This window comes from Simochromis diagramma, unplaced genomic scaffold (genome assembly GCF_900408965.1).
Source record: "Simochromis diagramma unplaced genomic scaffold, fSimDia1.1 OVJJ01000304.1, whole genome shotgun sequence".
In the NCBI taxonomy this organism is placed as follows: Eukaryota; Metazoa; Chordata; class Actinopteri; order Cichliformes; family Cichlidae; genus Simochromis; species Simochromis diagramma.
The window spans coordinates 13,540,415-13,552,741 of NW_024387030.1; the positions used below are offsets into that span (position 1 = coordinate 13,540,415).

Here is a 12,327-nt window from a genome sequence, read left to right on the forward strand (position 1 = left end):
TTTTTCCTATTCAGTGTCGACTATTGTGTGAACAGGTATATGCTAGTAGTAAAGACTTCAGGGATAAAGTTGGTTCTGTTTTTTCCCAGCTAGATCTAGTTCTTACTGCATCCTGTTGAGGGCGACAGAATACATGTAATGTGAGTGCCAAAACCTTTTTGTATGTACACTATAGGTTTCAAATAATCATAAACAATGGACACTGTTTTATTATTTGCATCGACTTGCCATGTTGATATAAATCTACAATTACCCTGCAATCACCCCGAGTAAGGAATTAAAAAGGAAAAGCCTTAAATGACAAAGTTAAGCAATACATGCCTTTGGTTTTATTCAGGCAGTCTGTCCTCCAGTCTATTAAATAGAAGGACAGAATAGAATGGAACAGAACAGAAATACAAGAGATTTACTCAGACATCTGGATAGCCCTGTCTTTGTGTTGACTTGTGAAGACTATCTTTTGAAGATTTTTGTTAAGTGGTTCTGGTTCAGATACCGTAATATTTTTTTTGAAATGACAAAAATTTCTATCTATATATGGAATTAATATACAAGTTGTGTAGTGATAGTAATACAGTTATCGATAGCTAAATGTTCTCTAAAAAGCCTCTGGTTAATCCACTGTTAAATCAAGAATTGACTCTAAAATTATTTTCCTCACAGTGATCAGGCCACATCATATCTTTAAGACCTCATAGTATCATATTATCCCAACAGAGCATGTCACTCTCAGACTGCAGGTTTACTTGTGGTTCTTTGAGTTTTTAAAAACGAGAATGGGAGGCAGAGCCTTCAGCTATGCTGCCCCTCTCCTGTGGAACCAGCTTCCAGTTTGGATTCACGAGACAGACGCTGTCTCTACTTTTAAGACTAGACTCAACACTTTGCTTTTTGATAAAAGGTATAGTTGGGGCTGGATCAACAAACCCTAAACTTTCGCTTAGTTATCCTGCTATAGGCTCAGGCTATTACTGGATTTCATGTTTTCTCTTTCCCCTCACCCTCAGTTGGCTTCTGCAGATGGCTTCCCCTCCATGAGTCTGGCTCTGCTAGTGATTTCTTCCTGTTTACAGGGAGGTTTCCCCTTCCCATGGTTGCAAAGTACGCGCTCATTGGGGGTGGCTTGAGGTTTTCTCCAATACTGTAGGGACTTTATCTTACAGTATAGAACACTTTCAGGTGATTATTGTGGTGAGCTGGTACTATATATATATAAACTTGAATTAAATTGAATGCTGTTGTTGTATTATCAATATTAATCAATATTTGTTACATGGATTATCAAAAATCCAGCAAATGCATATTACTTCTTCAGCACTCTGTGTCCTGTGTACTTTCTAGAGAGAAAAATGTTGTAAACAATTGCCAACAATTGATTGCTGTGTTCTTAATTTAGGACTTTGTGTGCTTAACTAACGACTGTTCAGCATTAAAAAAGACACCTTGTTTGCTCATTCAGGCTCGAAATCAGTGTTTTGTAACCAATATTTCCCCCTTTCAGTCCACTTTAATCTTCAGGCACACAACCAAGACCGAATTTGCTGTGATGAGAACTCATTCTGTATGTTTATACAAGTGTCTTTGGTCCATGGAAGTAACTCCTCCCTGGAAGAGTGATGGGAATTAGATAAAAGTACAGGCTATCTGTCAGTATCTCACAGGATGTGAGGAGAAGTTTCCAGAGACACATTTTTCTTCTGTGAACGAGATTTACTGTGAGCTGTCTCAAGAAAGATGTCCTTGCTTTTTAGGAGACCCACACTAACCAGGTTGCTGCTGCTGAAGAACATTAAGCAAAATCAGAGGTCAACCATCTGCAGCAAGCCAGCCAAGGAAAAGATTGGGCCAGTGGTAGGACTGACTAACTTTTATTGTACTTGTAATTGAACAGGCAGACATCCTTGAATATCTACACTGTATAATGTCCTGCAACAAAAGCAAGAACTGCAGTAATATTTTTCCTGTACTGAATGGATGCTAAACCACAAGTAATGCCATTTTAGGGAGTATGGTGGCATAAAAATGCAAACAATATAAAATAGTGAGTCATTGGAAGTCAGTGTCTGTGATGGTTCAAATGCCCTTAATGCGAAGAATTCAAGCGAACTGCATTCCCCAGTCTGCAGAGTGGAAGAGATGTTTTATTCATTTGTTATTTATAAGTCAGTGCAATGCTCTGGCCTCTGTAAAGGGATCCTATGATGGAACTGCAGCATAGCAGGAAGTGTTTATGCCACTATAAATCTGTTGATCTGTCCTAAGGGACATCCATAGGGGCTTTTACAAAGCTCATCCCAGGTTAGGAATACCATGGTGGAGAGGTACAGAGAGAATATTATGGCAGGAAAATATAAGTGGGTGGTGGCGGTGAAGTTATATCACGCAGTGAGTCACTAAGACCGGGACCCTCTGTCGTGTTCATTGGCTTAGTCCTTTCTGTTCAACTTAACATATGAAAGAAGATATTTGAGAGCTCAAACACTAACACTGCATTGAATGTGTATTATAACCTTTCATGTAGATTACATTTGCAGTGTCTGTGAATAAAACACTCATGGTTATATTTTATTGGACTTTCTTACAGCAGTCTACCTTTGCCTTATGCGTGTTTGCTGTGACTCTCCTGGCCCCGGCTGGTTGGATCATGCATCATATCCCAGAATATCGAAGACAAGGCCAGAATACCTCAACATGATTGATTTCTACAGGAACTCTGCAGACAGACACCCAAGCAATGTCACTGTGTGAACCTCTCTCCACTGTGTAAAATCTCGTGAAAAAAAGTAAAACCTTTGTTAAATCTGAAGTCTGACTGAGCTATTTTCCTATATAAACAGTTACATATGATAACTATTGTGTATTTTATTTCTGAGATTATTGACTGTTTTGAGGGTGATATATAAAAAAAAGACAACATTTTTGCTTTAACACACTTTGAGGATATCATTTTCATCAGTTAGGAGTATAGACAAAATTCTTGGCAGAAACCATGATGGGAAGGGTCTGTCAGGACCTCAGACCGTAGGGTCTGTTTATCGTTCAGTCCTGCATCTACTAGCGGAAGTGCCGCTTAAATGAGAAATGCTGCATTTAGACACAGGCTTAAGTATTCATACACATGCACATTTATAGCTCGAAAGTGTTATTGGATAACAATGTACTCTTTAAAGCGCCCAGCTGATAGTGGAGATTAATATTAATATTACTAAATATCAGTATAAAAATATTAGGACACGCTGCCAATCCACGGTGGCCAATATGCTGTATTTATATAAAATAGGGGGAAAAAAACCACGATGTTTTCTCAAGGACATGTTTAAGAAGGTGTGACAACCATCTGTTGCATGTTTAGCATTTCATGCATTACAAATACACACATGTAAAGCATCACTGAGGCAAATAAGCGGAGGTGCTTAGTGTTTCCCTCCTATAATCAGCTCAAACAGGGTTGTCGGAATTCTTGAATGACAATTTGTCAAAGCCGGATCAGTCCATTTGGAAAGGTGTGGTGTGTCACATATATGTCACCACCCATCTCTGCAACGAGAGAGCAAAATCCCCACCACCACCTCAAAAAATATATATAAAAACGATTTACAAAACAAGCCCTCCCTTTATTTCCGTTCAAAGATCGCAAAAGCGACCGAAGCACAGCTAAAACACCACAGCGTATAAATCCGTCGTGCAAAGTGGTACAATCAAGACGAGCCTGGGCTGCAAGGGGGCATAGTCACTTTTTCACGACTGAGGGAAACACAACGCCGGGAAGGGAAAAACCTATCAAAACAACTGACAGTCTGGGTTTTATGTTTCCCCAAGTGTCTGCGAAATGTCTACGAAGGCAGAGCAGTGTAAGTACGGCTGTGTGTATCCGTGCGTGCGTGTTTCTGTTTTGTCTTGTGAGGGGGCTGGAAACTGATTTTTTTTTTTTTTTTTTTTTTGGTTTAACCAAGAAAGCGAACAAGGGGAGCTGTCCTTGGTGATGAAACCGCGGTTGCCAAGGCAGGTTGCAACACGTCCTCTCACTGCAGAGGATGGCTGGAGGTCTCAGTGCACACAGAGAGCCACTGAATCACCCTCTGTTTCTCTGCATGTTGATGGAACAATTCCATGTCCGAATCGCTTTGTGGTCCGATTTATTTATTTCTATTTTATTTGATTTTGATTGACGTGGCTGGCTGAGGCGCGTGGGAAAAGCGAAGTGTAATGTTGGTCTCAAGGTCGACCTGACAGGCTACTGAACAATATGGTGGCTTCATATTGATCAATCGTGGGGTCTGATCACACTATATTGACGTCTGTTGTTCATTCCACTTCGCTGGTTGTGAACAGGTGGACACCAGTTCTTCTGTTTTTTTATTTTTTTATTTTTTACCGTAAACAATAGATAAAAGACGGGGTCAAACTCAGTGTTAGGGGTTCCCAGCCCCATCAGCTGGTTAAAAGTTGGGTGTTGCTCCTGTTGTTTGGTAGACAGTAAGTGAGGGAATGAACAGAAAACGCTGAATCTGCTGTTGTGACTAACAGCTCGAAATATTATTAAAAGGTTGAAAAATATTTTAAAAAAAAAGTCCCATCTTTCCGAGGAGGTTTAATTTTATGATGAACCGGAAAGATGCTGTGCTTCAGTATTTATCGCAGCACATGCTTTGACCAGACAATCCTCCAAGCCTGCAGCTGTTATTTTTATTTTGGGGTTTGTCATTTACAGGTCAGGAAGGAAGCTAAACATTCCTGCCTAAAGTCACAGAAAATGGGTCAGCGATCACCCACTTCAACATATTTGAACTCCTAACAACAAACAGCACAGTCATATCTGAACCTACAGAGATTACTTCAATATAGAGCAGCCAGCTGGGCTCATTACAGAAATGTTCCTCTGTGTTGCTTCTTAAGCCCCCTTTCGTGTTCGCTATAACCACATTTTCCCAGCTTGTCTTGGGACTTGAACTGGCAACCTTTCGTGTGCGAGCTTGTTTCTGTAAGCAGTAGGTTACTGCCTCCTCTAGGGCTTCCTGTGACCTGCTGCTATGACAAAAAAGGTCACCCGGTGAAGGCCAGAGAACCATGGGAAAACAGACTTTTTGTTTAACTTCATAGCTGAAGGATTCATGTTAAATGCTACCTAACAGCTTGTTCAGTTACATGATATATGTCTTTGCTGTCGTGCATCATATCTCACTAGTGTTGATTTGCTTGTTGCTCTGCTCTTTATTTTGTCCAGTTGCCTCTAAGATACGATACTTGCAAGAGTATCACAACCGTGTGCAACACAATATTTACCCAGTGCCCTCCGGAACAGACATTGCAAACACACTGAAATACTTTTCCCAAACCCTGCTCAGGTAAGTACCCTGCTCTGGAGCCACCAGGTGAAGTAAAGATTGTAGAATGTTTGATATTAGCTTCCTTCACAATCAGATGAGATTAATTACAGCAGGTCGCTCTGACACACTTTCTCAAAGGCATGACAGTGACACAATTCAATGTCTCATATCAATTCATAATGTCAGCAAGAAGTTAGGGAAGTGGCCATCATGGCAGATGTTGCCTCGCCTCTTCTGCTCTGAAAGATACAGACTGTAGCAGATTTCCTGTGTAATTATGGTGTCGTCTTTTTAAGGCAGCTGCGGAGATAGATGGCTCAGTGATGTTTATTGATTCAGTGGTCGGTTGCTAGATGAACGCTTTCCTGAGGCGGTTTGCTGTGTCCTTCCCAGAGGGCCTGGAGTTCAGCTCCTCCGGCTATGCAGTTGCAGGGTCAGCCTGCTCTCTTGGGTGCTGTGAAGGGAACAGCCTGTTATTTCCTCTTCCAGCATAGGTCAAGTAGGCAGCCATTTTGAACACGTCTAATTTAATAGAGCACTATTTCCTCTTTTTTTTTCTCTCTGTCCAGTTGGAGCTTCATTTTTCCAGACATGCTCTGCAGAGATAGGATATTTCTTGTGGTTCCAGTATTACTACCCGCCAGCTTCAGTGAGAACAGAGGCACTGTCTTTTCTTATTAGCTAATTTATATAAAAAAAAAATGGTGGGCCTCACTTCTATCATTATTATCAGCTTAGGGTGCGATCTATTTGAGATTGGCTGCTGGCCTCAATTCTACACAACTCCTCAGCCATCCATAAGGATTATTCCTCTGCCGTGGTGCTCACAGAGTATCCTGGATACTCCATACTTTGCTGAAGGGCTGTCCTGAACCAGTCACTGGGGTGTTTCAAATGTAGCCTCTCAGGGCACAGATTGAGCGTGACAGGGGTGGCAACTCTGGGAATGGGCATTAACTCGAGTGACGATTGTGCCTCTGCGGGGCAGTATCAAGCGAGCGAGAAAAGAGTCACTCAATATGATGCCACTGTTAACGATTCTTTGATATTTTCCCGAAGCACAGTCTCTTAGCCTCAGATATGCAGAACAAAATCACTCTGCCCACCATTAGAGGAGTCTGGATTCCTCAGCGGGGACTCCAGGATTATCCATACACCTGTGCCTTCTGAAGCCCGGGGTGAAGAAATAGAAGAAAAAATCAAAAGGGAGAGAGAGTGGGAAAGTGGGGGTAGCGAGCCTTGAGAAGTGGAGCAGGCGTGTGTCATCTTCGCAGAAAAGAAATAGCCAAAGGAGGAGGTTGTTGATTCATGCAACAATTTCAGGTCAGCTAGAGGGTTACGCTATCTCTTTACCAGCAAGTTTTATACGCGTTCTTAAAGATGAGGCACGGCTTCGTCAGACTGAGCTCTCTGTATCAGTGAGCACTGACGTTGCAACAGACTGTTTAGCCATTATTTCAGACGCAGCACAGTTGTTTCACATCACACACCTGTCAACACGTTAATGCAGGAAACATGTGCTTTGAGTAACCGATACACACATATAGTCCATGATTTTGCAACGACAGCGCAGGGTTTGACAGTAAATGTATGTCATGTGTCCGTATCAGTGCATTTCTACATGTGTTTTATGTGTCGTTTGTAATTTTCTCGTGTCGTTTTGTGTGTATGTGTGCACATATGCGTGTGTCTTTGCGTGTATATGTTCAGTGTGCGCGCGTGTGTGTGTGAGCGCGTCTGATGTTTATGTCTATGTTCATTGTTCAAATTAATGATGTTTTCTATATGAAATATGGGCAGTGAAAAAGTCATACTCTGAGATACAGTCTTGTCGTTGTCTATAAGTCCTGTTTGAGTTTATGCTGTATAATAACACAGCTTTGATTACATAGTTTAATGAATCTACGCTGACTTAAATCCTACAGAGTATAACTTTGAGGGGATCAGTCACATGATGGTACGTTATACTGTTCTTATGCCATGTTAAAAATCTGAGAAAAAAAAAAAGAAATCCCCTTTCTCACTTGCCATGTAACTCCAAATGCTGCAACTCTACTTTTTGAGTGACCTTTAAAAAAAAAAAGAAGCCAAAAAAAAAAGCAATACATCAACATTTATAATCTGGGCTCTCATGGTAAATCCCAATCATTTGCCTGATAGAACAGCTTAGCTCTTTAATAATGTGCAGTAAAAAAAAAGAAAGAAAAAAAAAGAAAAAAAAAGAGCAATGCTCTCTGGCCCTCCCCCTCCTCCCTCCTCCACCCTAGACGCTCCACACTCAACCCGACTAGTTTTTGCTTTTGTTTTTTTGTTTTTCTCCTCTTTTAAAATCGAATATGTCCACCACCTTTCCCCAGGGGACAGCAAACACAATTGTCCATCCTGCATTAGCTCACAAACATAATGCTACCAGTCATCTCCCCCGATACAACCTATTCCTTTGTCATTATAGTTTCTCCTCTACTGTAGATTAGTTGTTACATTTATTTTAGAAACCTGAATCCATATGCCTGTTGGATCTCATTATTTCTCCTGATGATACTGGTACAGTATCATAACGTATGCATACAGACATTATTTCTCTGGTGCAATAAACATGTGCTGTGACCTAAGAGCACTTGATCTAACCTCACACACATGTTTATTACTGGCTGAAGCATGTTTCAAAAGTGTCACCTCTGTATTTTCCCGAACCAATTTGGTGTCACTCCCATCCTTGACAGCCCCACTAAAGACAAGGAAATTTCATTTGGAAAATATACTCTTATGGCTCATTGGCCTTTGTTTTTGCATGGTAGCCACTGACCTTGCCGATTGGAAGATGGCAGCCATCGAGGGACAGCCGTTTGAGCTGTCCCTTTTTGGAGAAGTATGGGGTTGCCACTGAAAACATGCCATTTTTTATATTTTTGCTCCTTGTCACCAGATACGCATGAGATGCAGTGATCATTGCAGTTTGTGCTCATGTTTTTTTTGTTTGTTTTCCAAGTGCAAAGATAGACAAAACGAGATAAATTCAATTAAAGTCACACGGAACAGACAGCGCAGGGAAAAATTGCCCGTGCCTGCAGTTATACAGTTAAATAGTGAGACACTGCATCCTATGTGGGGTTTATCTGGGTTTGTTTTTTTCTATTTACGCTGTCTCTGTAGTGCCATTTCAATGTAATGTGCTGTTTTTTTGTGTCTTTGTTGTCTCTTTTTTTCCCTTGTTCCCCTCTCCTACCTTCCCTCCCCTCCCCTCCCGCCCCGGAGCAGCATTCTGTCCCGCACAGGCAGGAAGGAGAACCAGGAAGCTTCCAATTTGGCCGTGCCCATGACCATGTGTCTTTTTCCTGTGCCATTCCCACTCACCCCATCTCTAAGACCACAAGTCAGTTCCATCAACCCTACAGTTACTCGCTCCCTCCTTTACAGCGTTCTGCGCGATGCCCCGTCAGACCGCGGGGGGCAGGGGCAGCAGAGTCGGGACGCTCAGCTCTCAGAGTACCCCTCTCTGGACTATCAGGGCCTCTATGTGACCCTCGTGACCCTGCTTGACCTCGTGCCCCTGCTGCAGCACGGTCAGCATGGTGAGTCAAGGCCCAGTGCACCACTGTTTGTCATCATCATCCCCGAACCGTCTGGCCTGCATGAAGCCACTGCTGCTTTTTTGGCCTCTTTTGTAACGGGAGGAGAGAAGTCCTGCTGAGGATCTTGAGGGATGCATGGGGTGATTGGGAGCACGCTGGATCCTGTCAACTTAATCGTTCATAAGCCATTGGATACACCAGACATAGGCCTTCTCTTCTGTGTATCATACTTGACTGCATGTTTGTTATGCAAAGTGGGAGAAATGTTTTTACTTATGTTGTCATGTGCAAATATATAAGGGGAAACACACATAGGCGAATGAAATGCTGTTTTAACACATCACAAACACATTAGAGAATGAGTTACATCCACACAGTTTTTCACAGCCAAGGCTGCATCACAGTCAGTGCTCTTACTTTTCATGAATATTTGACCATTGTTAAAAAACAAACAAACCCTCAAATGCATAAAAACTCATTTGCTTGACTAGATTTCTCTACTTTTCCTGAGGGTAAAGTTTACTTCAGTGGCTTTTAAAGAAGCTCACATTTCCAAGTATTTTTTTTTTCAGTTCTACTAATAAATAACTGAAATTTCATGAAATTTTGACATCTGTGGCTGCATACAGTATGCTAATACTGTATGTACAGCTGATTGAAGGAGTGTCTGTGTATCTCTCTTTGTCTTTTTTTTTGCATTTTCCCTTTCTTCTCAGATCTGGGACAATCCATTTTTTATACGACAACTTGCCTCCTGCCTTTTCTGAGCGATGATATTCTCAGCACTTTGCCCTATACTATGATTTCCACTTTAGCCACATTTCCCCCTTTCCTCCACAAAGACATCATTGAATACCTGAGCACCTCTTTCCTTCCCATGGCTATATGTGAGTATGACCTATCACAAGACAGTCATAATGAAACTGCTAAATGATATGTCTAGAAAGACAAGTAAAGGTTTAAGGCTTGCACATTCACTTGTCTCTCAACTATTGTACAGCAACAAACAGAAGAAGTGATCCTTCACATTATTGTTCTTTCCCTTCTTTGCCTGTGTATAGTGGGGTCCAGTAGGAAGGAGGGGGGAGTCCCAGCCTATGTCAATTTGTCTGCCTCATCTATGCTCATGATTGCAATGCAGTACACGTCAAATCCAGGTAAACAATCATATTCAAAGTATTAAGATATCCAAAGGCAACTGTAATAACTGCCTTTTAGTTAATCTGATCTCTGCTTCTTTCTAGTTTATCACTGTCAGCTGCTGGAATGTCTAATGAAGTACAAACAGGAAGTGTGGAAGGTATTTCTCCTTTTAGATACATAATGTAGATTTAAGGGTCTTTTATTTTTATCTGCAGAAATATGAAATGTACTGTGCCTAGCAAAAAAGTGGCACTAAATATGAAGCTAATAAGCAGACCGTTCAGCTACTTTAGCAAAAAGACTAGAGGCTGGAGAAAACAGTACCCACTAGTACTGAATAGTACTGAAAGAATACAATTACCATTTGCTTATCATGAGAAAAGCTAGCACAGATTTATCCTTGAACCACATCCTGTTTTTTTTACATTCCAGGCCAGCTTTTTAAATTGCTTCTAGTCTTTTCTCTTTGCTGAGCTAATAGCACGTAGCTTCATATTTAACACACAGCTGGTATTGCTGTCGCATTAATATAACACAAACCCCTGCAGTTTAAAATAAATGAAAAGCTAAAAGATGAAGGCTGGGCTCCTCTACACAAGCTGCCTTTATAGGTTAAAAGTATCTCTGCTGGTAGTGGTATCAGCATTACTGGCCTTTATTTACTTGGTATCTCATTGATATCATAATTTGCAGCATCACACACCCCTGCTTGCTCCTGAATACGTTGCCTACTGGTTACTGTTTTCTACATTTTACTTTCAATTTAGATTTAGTCTTTACTATTTTACTTTGTCTGCATTCATATTCAAATGTACCTAAATATACCAGCACATTTATGTACATATGATGTTTATCTTGTATGCAGGATCTGCTTTATGTCATATCCTATGGCCCGTCCCAAGTTAAACCTCCAGCTGTGCAGATGCTGTTTCATTACTGGCCGAACCTGAAGCCACCAGGAGCCATCAGTGAATACAGAGGACTGCAGTACACAGGTCAGATTCTCTTTATGCCACATCTACTTCTTTACCAGACTTTAGACTTATCAAAGTGGTCACCTGTCAATTGTTTTTCTTATTTTTCTCTCTCTTCCATTTCCTGGTTCAGCCTGGAATCCCATCCACTGTCAACATATCGAATGCCACAATGCCATCAATAAACCTGCTGTTAAGGTGACTGCAATCTCAAAAATCATTAAAGCTTAAATATTTTATGCTTCTGGGATGCATAAATAGATAGTCTTCCCTTGAGAAATGAATGGGGTAAGCATAGGGGAAGGTCTTATATGGCCTTGCTTAGATTGCCATGTCCGATTCTAAGCTACTTTATATCAGCGATTGGTGCTGCTCTGCTTTGTCAGCCTTTACTCAGCTGTGCACAAACGGACAGAGTAGGAACAGGCGCGTAGAAAGGGGGTGGATTTCAATTACCAGAAGCAAAGAAGGGGGTATGGTGGGGGAAGGGGGGCTTTAATTGAAAGCGGTGACCCCATGCAGCCCTTGAGGATAGGGTGGCATCGAGTAAGCACAGTGAATTACAGTGCACCATCTGAACATTGAGGCCACGAGCACTGGCGTTTAGCACAGGGCCAGGCACAGGTTGCAAGACGGTGGAGCAGCATATGCACGCAGCCATCCACACAGAGGCGTGGGGACACAGGTAAAGGCGTCACATGAATTGTTGGGTGAGAGAGAAGCCTAGATATGTGACAGGGACACGTGGAAAATGTGAACTTCTTAAATTTACATCATATGTTATAAAATCGTTGTGCTTATAATTGACAAAATGCACTGGCCAGTTCATTAGGTGTACCTGTTAACAGCCAATCACATGGCAGCATCAACATTTATCTAGACACCTACTGAAGTTCAAACTGAGCATCAGAATGGGAAAAAAAAAGCGATTTGGCTTTAATGTGGTTGTTGGTGTCAGACAGGCTGGTCTGCGTATCTCAGAAATTGCTTGTCTTCTTGCGTTTGCCTACACATGCGTCTCTCAGGTTTATAGAGAGTGGCCTGAAAAAAAAGAAAATGTATGAAAATGCTTTGTTGATGTTAGAGGTCAGAGAAGTGCAACTACAGTCAGTGAAGATGGGATACAGTAGCAGAAGACCACACTGGATGTTCTTCCTGTCAGCTAAGAACAGGAAACTGAGACCACAATTCACCAAAATTGGATAACAGAAGATACCTGGTTGAGGAGCCTTCATTTTGCTGCTACATTCAGATGCTACGGTTAGAATACTTAGGTTAGAAGACTTATTTCAACAGCTCAGACTGCAGGTG

At 41.6% G+C, this 12,327-nt stretch overlaps 1 protein-coding gene and 1 long non-coding RNA gene across 8 annotated transcripts in view; one reads left to right on the top strand and one right to left on the bottom strand.

Moving 5' to 3' along the window:
- The first annotated feature begins 3,309 nt into the window (after positions 1-3,309).
- Positions 3,310-12,327, top strand: part of LOC120739536 (protein unc-79 homolog) — a 32,209-nt gene continuing 23,191 nt past the window's right edge. For 2 of the 7 annotated variants that reach the window (XM_040041310.1, XM_040041311.1), the window contains exons 1-8: positions 3,310-3,851; positions 5,225-5,345; positions 8,586-8,899; positions 9,616-9,786; positions 9,961-10,056; positions 10,144-10,199; positions 10,908-11,037; positions 11,150-11,214. In XM_040041310.1, the coding sequence (XP_039897244.1) occupies positions 3,830-3,851; positions 5,225-5,345; positions 8,586-8,899; positions 9,616-9,786; positions 9,961-10,056; positions 10,144-10,199; positions 10,908-11,037; positions 11,150-11,214 (975 nt within the window). In that variant the 5' untranslated portion in view covers positions 3,310-3,829. Of the gene's footprint in view, positions 3,852-5,224; positions 5,346-8,585; positions 8,900-9,615; positions 9,787-9,960; positions 10,057-10,143; positions 10,200-10,907; positions 11,038-11,149; positions 11,215-12,327 lie in introns of those variants that run through there. The other 5 variants (XM_040041312.1, XM_040041313.1, XM_040041315.1 and 2 more) reach the window with 4 other exon arrangements.
- Positions 5,726-8,579, bottom strand: LOC120739543. The gene is made up of 3 exons (XR_005697244.1): positions 7,946-8,579; positions 6,483-6,493; positions 5,726-5,736 (listed from the first exon to the last, which is right to left on the bottom strand). It is a non-coding gene; the product is annotated as an uncharacterized LOC120739543 (long non-coding RNA).